Raw genomic sequence first — 12,778 nt, 5'->3', positions numbered from 1 at the left:
TACTTTCAATATGCTACAATACACATTGTTTTTTGAAAGTCAGATGCCCAATTTGACTAGTATTTTCTTCCCCATGCAATAGCTGAGAATGAAGAAGACGGTGCCTGTTTGCCTTTGTCCCTCACCAATTCCTGCATAAACAGTTAGACATGTAGTTGATGTTGGCTCATTTCACTAAGTATACCGAGAGTAAATCTGGTTGTTCTTGGATGAGACCATCACAGTCTCAGGAATATAGATTAGACTGGTAAATTAAAACAGAAGAAGACAGGGGATATGTCTGCCAGGGTGGCGCTGTGATTAGAGTGCAGCACTGCAGGCTACTTCAGCTAACTGCTAGCTGTAGTTCAGCAGTTCAAATTTCACCACCAGCTCAAGGTTGACTCAGCCTTCCATCCTCCCAAAGAGGGTAAAATGAGGACCCAGATTGTTGTGGGGATAATATGCTGATTCTGTAAACTGCTTAGAGAGGGCTGTAAAAGCATTATGAAGCGGTATATAATTCTAAATACTATTGCTATACTCACTTTAGGCATCAATGTTCACTTTTCCCAACAAGGATGTGCTTATAAGCCCCTCAGGATCAAGTCTGACTCAAAGAGACTTCCCTTTCCTCCAGCACTGAAGAAAGGGGAATGCTGTTTTCCCACCTTTCCCAACTTCTTCCTTTCTACACTTGGAAGGAGAAGGACTTAAAACTATTGGACGAGGTGGGACAGAAATGGGTGAGAGAAGAGGGCATTTTTCCTAGGAAGGCAAACTGCAACTTTGGAGAGATTTGGAGGTAGTCTCAAGTGAAACAGCTGTAGAATGTTATTTGTCCTAATTCCATAACAAGTCATAAGTATCTATAGGAAACGTACATGTTTTGACAGGATTATACTTTGGGTTTTTGCTTGTTCTTGCTTGTGCTTCATTTTTTGGGTGGATATTTTTTATCAATAACCACAATCTTCTCTTCCCCAATAATAGGAAGCTTCCTATGGTTCTCAAAACAACATTAAAACAACACAGAAAGTAAAAAGCTTCTCATGTGTGTGCGTATGAAGGAACCCTGATACTTATACATTATTGCATTAGGTGATATTTAGTTATTGCCTTGGAACCATTTTTCTCGAGTATTTGCATGTATTCCTCTCTTTTTAGCACATTATGTATGCCCTGCTTTCCTCTGGCACAATTGTATCTATTACTGACTTCCTCAACAAAATTTAGCTAACTTAATGTACCTCAAGTAATAGGCTGAACGTAAAAGAATAAAGGTGACCTTTATGAAACCCAACAAGCAAAATAGCCACTCTCACCATAAAAAGATCAAACTCTTCCTCATGCCGGGCAATCATTTGGTTAACTGTTTCATCATCTGGAACTTCATCTTCTTCCTGAAAGATTTCAAAGTTTTCCCCATTTAATTCCTGCAGGGCAGTTCGTGTGCTTGGAGCTTTATATTGATAGTTTTACCATCTCAAGTTTGATTTGGCTACTTGTGTGAAAATATATCTGGTGGTCTCGGTGGAAAGTAGCCACGTGGCAGACGCTCCCCATCAGTGTTGGCAATTTTGCTGACATTCTTAAAACAGTGAGGACTAAGGACTGGACGGGCGCGGCGACTGAATTACCCCTCTCACCTTTAAAGGTGGCTCCTCCGAGTCGGAGTTGAGGCACAGGGTTGAGGCAGTGTGGGGAAAGCTTGCGCTGCCACTGCCGCTGCCCGTGCTGTATCTGGTCTGTGGATAGATAGAGGACTTCAGTCTCCGGGGCTGTCAATCCAACACCTTTCACTGACACTCAAATTCATTTCCTAAGGTGACACGGATTCATGCCCCTTCCTTCCAGCCCACAGTCCCTTGACCTCAGGATTACAGAGAGCAAAGATCAAGGCGACACATTCCTCAGTCACGCACGAGAGAAGCCATCCCTCGTGGCCTCTTACCTCATCTTGCTCCTCATGTTCTAAGATAGCCTGCAGGAAAGCTCGCCGTTCATGGCTGGAGGATTTCTGGTCAAACATTCCAGCCTGGATCACCTTCTGATCAACATTCAGCTTGTACTTGGCTGCAGCAAGTATTTTCTCTTCCACACTGTTCACAGTGCACAGGCGCAGCACTCGCACTTCATTTTGCTGCCCAATGCGATGTGCTCGATCCTGTGCCTGGAGGTCCTGAAGTGGTAGACAAAAACCTTCCTCACTGTTCAACAACTACGCTCAGCTTACTCTCAGCTACGTCCTTAAAGACCGGAGGGCCCTACCAGCAGAAGGGCCCAAGACTGGATAGCTCTACCTTTTTATAAAAGTAGCACCCATGCCTCAAGGCCAAAACATGCATCTGGAGATTCATTTCTAATCCTATAGATCAGAGGAAATGCTTCTGCCTAACTCTCTGCTCTTTAGGTCTCTGGCTGATCTGTGAACTGGCGGTGTGTCCCAACCTATCTACTAATGCTCTGTACTGTAACCCATTATTCAAGGTTGTCCAGGTAATGTTTAGAGGACAGCAGTAACATCAAGGGATACTCTTGGTCTCTAAATCTTTATTGGTGTAATAATTCTTATATCACTTGCTCACTTGTTTGTTTGTATTTCATACATTTTACCATCTATCTCCCCCAAAGAGATTATTTTAATTGATAAGTATTATTTGGTTTCATATGCCTGTCCTTTGGTTTGGTACATTGGTATAATTTTGGTTTTATTTAGCAAGTAAAGGTTCCTCTTTAACTTTGCTTCAAGATAGTTAAGGCTGTGCCCTAAGAAAAGACCCGACTAGAATGAGAGTTTATACTACCAGCTCGTGAAGATATCTATTATCAGATGAGATAACTTTTTTGTTTTTCTCCTAAGGGCATAGAAAAACTATTTATGACAATATTTTAAAACGGTAATATCCCATTTTGCCAGAAAACTCATTATAGATTGTAGACAGAAGGGGAATGCCAAAGATTCAGATATTCTTGAAACTAAAAATTATAATATTTATAATCCACAACTCTTTAAAAAAAATATTTTTATTGCCCTACAGACATTTTCGCATATTTATCATCTTATTCCTCATGTCATTATTTAACAAAATCTTTACATATATATTCTATATTTATCTTACTGCTTTATTAGTTCAAGGTTGCTTTTTTACCATCCTCCCTTCCGATCTCATACAGCCTTTCCTATAAATCCACAACTCTTGATGAAATATAAAATGTCCTTTCTTTTGCATTAGTATTATATATGTAGTATTACAAAATTTAATCTCACCATTAAAGGTTAATGTCCTAATAAATATTTTCACTTGAAACATAGTGAAAACACTTAAGTTACCTGGTGAGGATTCCAATCACTGTCAAAAATAATCACAGTATCAGCAGACTGGAGGTTCAGTCCCAAACCTCCTGCTCGGGTGCTCAGAAGAAAAATGAAATATTCAGAGCCGGGCTCATTGAAAGTTTTCAGCAGCATGCCACGATCTTCAGCTTTAGTGGTCCCTTTAAAAGCCCAGAAAAGAGAGGGTTTCCCCTAATGCTGCAATATTTTTCTTCAGGATAAAAACTATTACAAATATTCCAAAAACGCAGAAGAATTCATAGAGAAAAAGCATATTTCAACAAAAGTGACATTTTAGAATTATTACCTATGGAGAAGTTACAGAACACTTGAATAATTAAATTCTTAACAATATTAGAGAATTTATAAAGATAAATCAGGTGGTTTGGATTGGAAGACATTATTTGGACAGAATAATCGTGATAACACACAGAAATTGCATTTTGTTAACTACTTTATAACTTGCTTCCTTTCCTTTCTGAACTTTACAACTGAAGAATAAACTAAAACTGGCCACTCAAGAAAGAGAAGCTGCAATTAACAGATACTGTATTTTGCTCTATGCCATTTCCAAAATTATTGGGACAGGCCTATAATGCCCAGATCATAATATTAATTAACATCTATTCTAGACCTTCATTCAATATCAGCAAATTCAGGCAGTAATGAACACATGAAACAGATGAATCTCTCAGAATACTGTGGCTGTTAATTATAGTATTAAGTGGGCAACAAAAAAGAAAGGCATATTTCTAAAAATAAAAACCTTAGTCTTTCCTAAGCTTTTCTTGGTAGTCAGTTCCGTATAACCTGATCATCATTTTTGAGCAATGTTAGGAGTTTAATCATAAACTTTAGCAGATTATGCCACAGGGATATATAAAACACTAGACTGTAGATATTTCAGACTACATGGCATCCATGTATAGTTACTCTATAAATGCCTCTTTTCCTCCCTCTGCACAAAGTATTATATGGAGAGTATCCACTTTTGATCTATTTCTTTACAGAAGGGCAAATTAATGCTGGATTAAAGAACAAACCCTTAATTGAGAGTCGAAAAATAAAAATAAAAAGAGAGAAAGAACTTTTGCCTTGGCTAAACCTGACTAATCTATTGGAACTAGATCACAAATATCTCACTGTAGATTATACTTACCAGAATATATGACTGACTTCCTATTTAATCAATGCTATTTTAGGATCAGGAAGAGATCCAAAATATCTCTTATCCAAATGTGTTTTATAATTTCAGGAAAGCATTAACAAAAATAGTCATTCAAAAAGTGGCCCATACATTACATAGTGGTTTGAGACATCAAAATGGCAAGTTGAAAATGGAAAAGTTAACAATGAAAATAGGGAGGGGAGGGAATGACAGCTTGATGAAGACCAAGGAAGCACAGAACCAATTTGTGTCAGCACTCAAAACCACCCCCTCTTGACTGGAGTGTGGACTGCCCCAAACACCTCAGCGCTTCTCAAACACCTATGCAGTTCTTCATTGGCTGAAGGCACACAGGTCATGGGAGAGGACTGTGATGAGAGGAAAAAATGTGTAGTTCTTTATGCCTGAAACATAGCTCTAAACCTGACTATACTGCAGCTAGCAACTTTTAGTAAAGTAACTTATCACTTCACCAAAATGGAATTGAAGGTCTTTCTTTCAAAAGAAACCTGACTGGCGCAGGTGTGACACACACTTTCAAATGGCTTATACCAGCACTGAAGGGAAATTCCCTTTGCCCATATTGAAAGAGAATGAGCCATTTCTACTGCCAAGCCAGTGCAGAGGTTGGTGATAAATTAATGGCTTGCCACACTATCTATAGAAGACCTGATGTTTATAAGAAATTGGAGGGGTGATTTTCAGGAGGGAACAGATGCAGCCACACAGCATTCTTTCGAGTGGTTCAAGGACATCCTATGCCCACTCACCTGGGGGAAGCGGAAGAAGGATTTGCCACGCTGACACAATCTGAGTGGGCAACGTGACAAGATTGTGGGTGGGGGACAAGGAATGTGAACTTTCAACTGAATGGGAAACTCAGATTCAGGTTTCCAGTGTAGGTGCCAGGATGGCTCCAGAAATAAATTGGAACTTTGAGAAGTACCTTTACTTGGACTCCGATTTAGTTTGGATATTACCTGGAATCTTCCTGGGAAATTTGAGAGCAGCAGACTCGCACCAGGTGTATGGGAGGTGTGTGCTCCTCCTTGCTGCCTCAAAGTCCCTCTTTTTTTTTAAAGTCTTAAAGTTTTGGATTTTTTTAAATTCACCTCACCTCACCTTCTTTCTTTGGCAGCGACTGTCTTCCTCCTCCTCCTCCTCCCACCCAAATTCCGAGCTTTTATTTCTTTCCTAATAGGTTTGCACGCATTATTTGCTTTTACATAGATTCCCATGGGAAAAATTGCTTCTACTTGCAAACTTTTTTACTTAAGAACCTGGTCACGGAATGAATTTAGTTCTTAAGTAGAGGTACCACTGTATATGCATGTATGCACAACATACCTACACATATTTATGTTCAATGCAGGAAAATTATACTCCACTTTTTAAATATGCAACTCAAAACTTCATAACTTAGGTAACGCTTCAAGCAAACGCTGTAGCCAAGTCAAATAGGTATTTCTCAATACAAAATTTGCCCAGCATGTAAGTCTACTGACAAACTTACCATCTAGCCTGAGGTATTTGAATCCGCGGTAGGCAAAATAATCTTCCATTATGGTCATGAGGGAGGTCATCTGACAGAAGAGCAATACCTTGTGGTTGGTAGCTCGCAACTTGGGAAGAATACGATCTAGAAGTTCAAATTTCCCAGAAGCTCGATAGAGATCAAGACTAGGTTATGTATGAGAAAGAGAAAAAGGAAGATTTTTCTCCCCAGCAAAACAACCAGTTTCACATGTTTTAATTTCAGGATTCTCCTTCTATATCAAACATTTGCAGAACAATCTCGCTTTTCTTTTTAGACCATAGAAGTCCTATTTTCCTAAATTTGAAAAGCTAGGATACTCTAATTGCTTTTATGAATAAACCAGACCTTTGCTGTTGCCTTCTCCACTATTTTTAGTGGAGAATAGAAGCTATTTTCCACCATTACAGATAGTTGTCAGGTTATAAAAGCTGGAACTGGAATTACCATTACTGAGGAGGGCGGTAATAAAACACAATGTCATGTGATCATATTGCTTAGCAAGAACAATCCCAACAATCTTGGTTGATGCTGTAACAGCCAAGATGTGCAGGCCATTAAGTGGGAAGTGGAAGGAATCCCAGGCAAACAATTCAGGGATGCTCCAGGGGTGTGAGGGAGGCCAGGAGAGACTCTGGGAGGGCTGATACAGGCTAGACGTAATATGAGGGAGACCGGGGGAGAGCTTGGAAGTCTGGCACATTTCGTGTGCAAGTGCAAGAAGAGTGGGGGATGGATGATGTGCTGCCTGAGCATGGGAAGCCTTAGGGATAGATGGTACAAGCACAGGAAGAGTGGGGCATGGACAATACAGTAGGGTGCAAATGCAGAAAGGCAAAGGGGAGTTACCAGAGTGACTTGTGATCTTCTCTGCCAGGCTTTCTCAATGACTTTGTAGAAAACCAGCAGGGAAGGTCAAAAACGGCTATCACATGACTACCACTCACTTTTATGATGGACAATCACCATAAATACAAGTTGGTTGCCAAGCATCCAAATTGAAACTGTGTTAGTGTGGCTGGAGCTTTGAGAACTGGTCATAAGTACTGTATCACTTGTTCAGCACTATTGCAATTATGAATGGTCGCTAAACAAGTGATAAGTGAGAACTATCTGTACTGATATTAAATTAATTAAATTTAGACAAGCTTTTAAGGGAGCCCAAGTCCTTAAAAACATCACCCCAAAACCATGATTGGAAATTGTCCTAGTGCAGTGATGGCAAACCTTTTTTTCCTTGGATGCCGAAGGAGTGTGAACAACCTCAAGTGCCCACACCCATGATTCAATGCCTGGGGAGAGCGAAGGCAGCTTCCCCCACTCCTCAGAGGCTCTCTAGAGGCCAGAAATGACTTGTTTCCCAACTTCTGGTAGGCCCAGTAGACTCAGGTTTTGCCTTCTCCAGGCTCCAAAGGCTTCCATGGAGCCAGGGAAGGGTAAAAACGCCCTCACCCATCGCCCCCCCGAGGCTCTCTGGGAGCCAAAAACACCCTCCCAGAGCCTCTGTGTGAGCCAAAAATCAGTTGGCCGGCACACACATGCATGTTGGAGCTGAGCTAGGGCAACAGCTCACCTGCCAGCAGATATGGCTCCGCGTGCCACCTGTGGCACCCATGCCATAGGTTTGCCATCACTGTCCTAGTGTCAGGATTGTCCATCAAGAACAGGTAGGAGATGCCTCTGTAATTTAAGAAGCCATTGATTCAGACTGTTGAGTCTTCACGAAGAAAACATACACATAGTCCACAGGTGTCAAACTTGCAGCGTCATGTTGCCATCACATGAAGTTTCCTGATGTCTTTTCCCTTCTCGGGGCTGGGGTTGGGGTGGCCTGCGCATAACATGTCTGGCCCATGGGCCAGCAGTTTCACATCCCTCACATAGTCCCAAAGTTTTAGAGTTTGCAACTTACCCTTGCACAATGCCTCCAGTGAAGCCTAAGTGCTCAGAAAAGGACTCCTGTAACAAAATGTACGGAAACTAAATAAATATGAAGAAATGATGCCAAATATAACAATAGGGGGTTTCTCACCTTCAAAAACCATTTTGATAGTTAAGGAAGGCTTTTACTGCACATCTTAACTAAGATAGCCATTCTTTTTAACATTTTTATTAATACAGTTAAACAGTTTTTCAAATAAACAGATGTTTGAATTATAGTTAAAATTATTTTCAAAGCAGCTGGAGATTTTTTCTTGCTTATTTCATGAATGCAAATTTCCAAGTATTTAGGATTTATAATGCTGCAAATTTCTTCACAATCAGCCTTCCTCTACTGGGTGATTTACAAAAAACTAACAGGAAACTATTGGAGTCCAACATATTTTGAGGCTTTAAATAGTATACATACAATACTATATTGAGGAACCAAATGTCAACCCATGAACTTCTCTAATTTTTGAATAAATCTGGAGGAAGGAGGGAAAGTCATGAATTGTGACATTTTGGAAAGCTTCAGCCAATAAAACAAAACGAAGATTTCTCTTCTTCCTTTCTCTTCTTCTTGGACAACAAGAGTACAGTTTCTACATTTTTGATGCCAGGGTGATGAGAAAAAGGATAGACAACTGCTACAAAATTTTCCTTGAGAGCTATTTGCTTTAGGAACAAAAATAATAAAATGTATACAACTGCGTACCACTCTTAGATTCCCATACCAGTTGGCAGAGACAGGTCTTCATGCTCTTCCAGAAGAGCAGAAGAGTTGGGGTGGGTGGGCAGCCTTACCTCTGGGGGCAAGATGTTCTATAGGGTGGGAGCAACAGCAGAAGTTCTCTTCCCAGACCTCGCCAATTGAAATTCTTTAAAGCATATTCTTCTGTAATATGCTCTCCCTGCCAGACCAGGTGGAAGGGGTCAATGTAATTGGGACAAGATGGGTAGCCTAGGTAGCTGATCCTATGCCATGAAGGGCTTTAATGATGATAACCCACATCTTGAATTAAACCCAGATGCAAACTGGCACCTAATGTTGTTCACACAGCAAAGATGTTACATGCACCACCTTTGGGTTATTCAAAACTGTGTGTGGCAACATTCTGCACCACCTGCAGCTTCCAGATACTCTTCAAGGTAGCCCCATGTAGAGCACACTGCAGCAGTCCATAAGGCAGATGACTAAGGCATAAGAGTTTGAAAGAAGAGTTTCTTGATCCAGGAAAGAGCACAAATGGCGCACAATGTGAAATTGAGTAAAAGTCCTCCTGGCCACAACAGCCATTTGATGCTTGAGGAACCCCCAGATTATGAGCTGAGTTTGTCTGGGAAATTGTTAGATAGGCATGGTAGTAATCTATCCAAACATGCTCCCATTAGCCCATCTTTCAACATATTTGCTCCAGCACATTTCTCTTTGCTAGTCTCCTCTTTAACAATGCTACATCTTTACCTCTATATGCTGAAACATATATGGATGATTGCAAATCTTCCGAAGCTGCATAATAGTGTTCATGAGTGTTTTTGTGCCACCTTTGCCCTGCAAGAAAAAGAGTGTGAAAAATATCAAAGAAGGCAAACTATTTGTAGCGTACCTATATTGCCAGGGCCCTGTTTCTTCCACACTGTTCAAACCATAGAGCAAATGTTGGTTAGTTATAGCTATATGAGTAGGACATTGGAAAAGGAACCAGACATGGGATATCTGATGTATTAAGATTCATTTCCCCAAAGTTTTTTGTTTTGCTATTACTTGCATGTGGTTTAAGTTCTCATCACATCAACTAAGCATGTAAAGTATATGAGGAAGGTGTAAAAATCTACATTTACTTTTTTTAAGGTCCACAAATTTCTTCTCTTGGTAACAATCTCTTATCATACTGCACTCTCCATCCAGTGACATCATTTGAAATGGATTTCATGGAAGATCTCAAAACATGAATGCTACAGCAGGAAACGTTTTGACCATTGTGCTTTAAAATACTGTTATGATCAGAAATACATTATAATGATTCCTACATCAATGGAGTGCCATTACTAATCCAAATATTTGGTTACACTTGACTGTGCCTCATTCTGATTATCTACAGAATTAGATTTCCACATATTAGAAAATTAAACCTCTGCAGCCTTATCCTGGATTAAAAATTGGATAACTTTGGAAAATGTAAGATTATTAAATTTGGGCGGTTATGATCTTATACTTGGCTGGCTTGCCTTTATTTGATACGATAAGGATAAAACACATTCCTACTTTAAGAAACATATAATGAGAAAAGCCTTACTAGAGGTGTGGAAGGATATAAGAAAAGACAATTTTTTAATAATCCCAGATTGGATTTCCCCGATAGAAGCAATTTGCCACCCTAATTTAATTCAAGAAAGGAAGATACTGAAATATAAAGAATTAATAGATGAACAAATGGAATTAAAATCTAGACAAAAGTTACAAGAAGAGGGGGTAATAATTGACTGGTGGCAATATGTGTAGATCCAGTCCAGATATCAAAGAGATATTAAAATATATATATTTAGGAAGGGCAACAATTATTTAGGGAATTTGTTAATTACAAACCAGAGAAAATTAATAGGAAAAGCATATAAATATTTGATGAGCTTTAAAACTATTGATCAGATTTTAAAAGATAATATGATAAGCTGGTGTAAAAATATAGGAAAAGAAATTGACTTGGATACTTGGGAAAGGGTTTGGACATATAATTGGAAAATAACCAAATCAGGCTCATTGAAAGAAAATCAGATTAAGATGTTTTATAGGTGGCATCTACCACTCAAAAGAATCGCAAAGATGTTTCCAAATATATCCCCAAACATTTGGAAATGCAAAAGAGAAATAGGCTCTTATTACCATCAGTGGTGGACTTGCCAAAAAGCTAAACTTTATTGGAATAAAATAGAAAGGTGGATAAAAGAAATTACCTTTCAGGAGGTTAAGAAAACCCGAGTTTTTCTTATTAGGTATAACAAATCAAAAATATAAAAAGGATATTTTTTATTTAATAACTCATATCCTGACAGCCGCCAGGATTGTATATGCACAAACATGGAAGGGAGAAGATATCTCTAAGGAGGATGAAGTAACAAGGAAAATTATAGAGTGTGCTGAGATGGATATGATGACGAGGTGGTTAAATAATCAAGAAGAATCTGATTTTTATAGAATTTGGGAAAGGATTTATGTATGGTTAAATAAAAAGAATGCTGAATGATTGGAATACAAAGTAAAATGTATATGATTTGATTTTTTAAAGAAAAGTTTAAACAAATGAGAAAATTTTTCTTTTCTACTCTCTGTATTGATCTTACAAATTTTAGTGTTTTTCTTTTCTGTATTAGAAAGACTTCTATTTTGAGCGGGGCAATTGTAGCCCCTATTTATGTTAAATGTATGTTTGTCTTGTGTGTCTTTTATGAAAATTAATAAAATATTTTTTTAAAAAAAGAAAATTAAACCTCTCATGCTGGCTCCATTTTCTATCTGCTGCCCCTTTCCAGATTGGGATCACAAGCCTGTTTATCTGATGTGGAGTCCCTCTGTGAACTAGCTGAAGCCAAGCATTATGTCCTGTCCTGAACTCCAAAAAAGAAGTACTGTAATCCAACTGGTTAGGGACACTGAAGGTTTTATTCCAATTCAGGAATGTAATAAAGCAGCCCAATAAAAGAATGGCCACCTTGTTTTCAAAATAGTGTAAAAAGAAATCTGTTCTCCAAACCTTTTTGTCTTTCTCAGATCCATCAGTAAGCAGCACTCCCTTTGCTTGCATGTGCCTATAAAGCACTCTTTGTAATGCAGACATATCACACTTAATAACATATTCTACCTGTTTGGAAGAGAAAATACACATGGATTCATTAAAATGCAGTTTTCATATTGCACGGAATCCAACATTATGCTGGTGGTTGACTTTTAGAGCTTCTTCAAAATTTTGATAATATTCAAGCAGCAACATTTATTTGGTTAGGGATGTAGCTTTGTTGTGGAGTAGCATGCATGTATCAAGCTCCATATTAAATCTCCATGGTTTTTAGGCAGAGCTGAAAATGTACACTGGAATCAATGTACTGGCTTTGGTACATGGTATCTCTGTATATCTATAATATTCTCATTTCATTTTGTTTCCAGTCAGAGTAGATGTGGAGAATAGGATGCTGATATCTGGATGACAATTCGTAAAGATTTTGTCAGGGTGGTCAATTAATTGTGCATTCAGTCAGGACAAGAATCCTTTTCTTTAAGGATGTCATATTCCTCCAGAGTCTAGGCCAGGGGTAGACAAAGTTGGTTCTTCTATGACTTGTGGACTTCAACTCCCAGAATTCCTGAGCCACTCATGCTAGCTCAGGAATTCTAGGAGTTGAAGTCCACGTGTCATAGAAGAGCCAACGTTGCCTACCCTGCTCTAGGCCACCTTTGTGGATGCTGTAAGTTAATGGTGGAGAGGGTCAAATACGTGAAAATAGTTTTTCTATGCTCATTTCTTAAAAATACTCATAAAGATATGCATGTAGTCTTGCATGTATTCTTAATGCCATAATTAGGTTTGAATAGTATCTTTTCAAGTATTTTCTAGAGTAGGACATAGGGTTTAAGAAAAGGAAAATTAACTTTTCTGTCTCTAGCTTTTCTCTCTTATTGTGACATACTTTCCCTTGTGCCATACTGAGTGACAGAAGTTTCCACGGGAGACGACCTAACTGCATGCAGAGAAGAGAGAAGAGAAGAAGCTGAACTAGGAGATCATATGATAGATGGTAAGCCCCATGGATATTTGGCAATAGACCAGAGGCACCCACTACTGCA

At 39.0% G+C, this 12,778-nt stretch overlaps 1 protein-coding gene across 14 annotated transcripts in view; it reads right to left on the bottom strand.

Moving 5' to 3' along the window:
• SMARCA4 (SWI/SNF related BAF chromatin remodeling complex subunit ATPase 4) overlaps positions 1 to 12,778 on the bottom strand; it is a 73,234-nt gene that overhangs the window by 18,994 nt on the left and 41,462 nt on the right. For 7 of the 14 annotated variants that reach the window (XM_070741588.1, XM_070741594.1, XM_070741601.1 and 4 more), the window contains 8 exons: positions 11,691 to 11,798; positions 9,407 to 9,493; positions 7,931 to 7,977; positions 5,998 to 6,164; positions 3,314 to 3,477; positions 1,934 to 2,161; positions 1,629 to 1,727; positions 1,305 to 1,382 (listed from right to left, as the gene is read on the bottom strand). In XM_070741588.1, coding sequence (XP_070597689.1) covers positions 1,305 to 1,382; positions 1,629 to 1,727; positions 1,934 to 2,161; positions 3,314 to 3,477; positions 5,998 to 6,164; positions 7,931 to 7,977; positions 9,407 to 9,493; positions 11,691 to 11,798 — 978 coding nt within the window. The remainder of the gene's footprint in view (positions 1 to 1,304; positions 1,383 to 1,628; positions 1,728 to 1,933; positions 2,162 to 3,313; positions 3,478 to 5,997; positions 6,165 to 7,930; positions 7,978 to 9,406; positions 9,494 to 11,690; positions 11,799 to 12,778) is intronic. The other 7 variants (XM_070741600.1, XM_070741598.1, XM_070741599.1 and 4 more) reach the window with 1 other exon arrangement.

The sequence above is a fragment of the Erythrolamprus reginae genome, chromosome 2 (assembly GCF_031021105.1).
Source record: "Erythrolamprus reginae isolate rEryReg1 chromosome 2, rEryReg1.hap1, whole genome shotgun sequence".
In the NCBI taxonomy this organism is placed as follows: Eukaryota; Metazoa; Chordata; class Lepidosauria; order Squamata; family Dipsadidae; genus Erythrolamprus; species Erythrolamprus reginae.
Note: the sequence above shows the minus strand (reverse complement) of the source record. Positions and strands in the feature narration are given on the sequence as shown.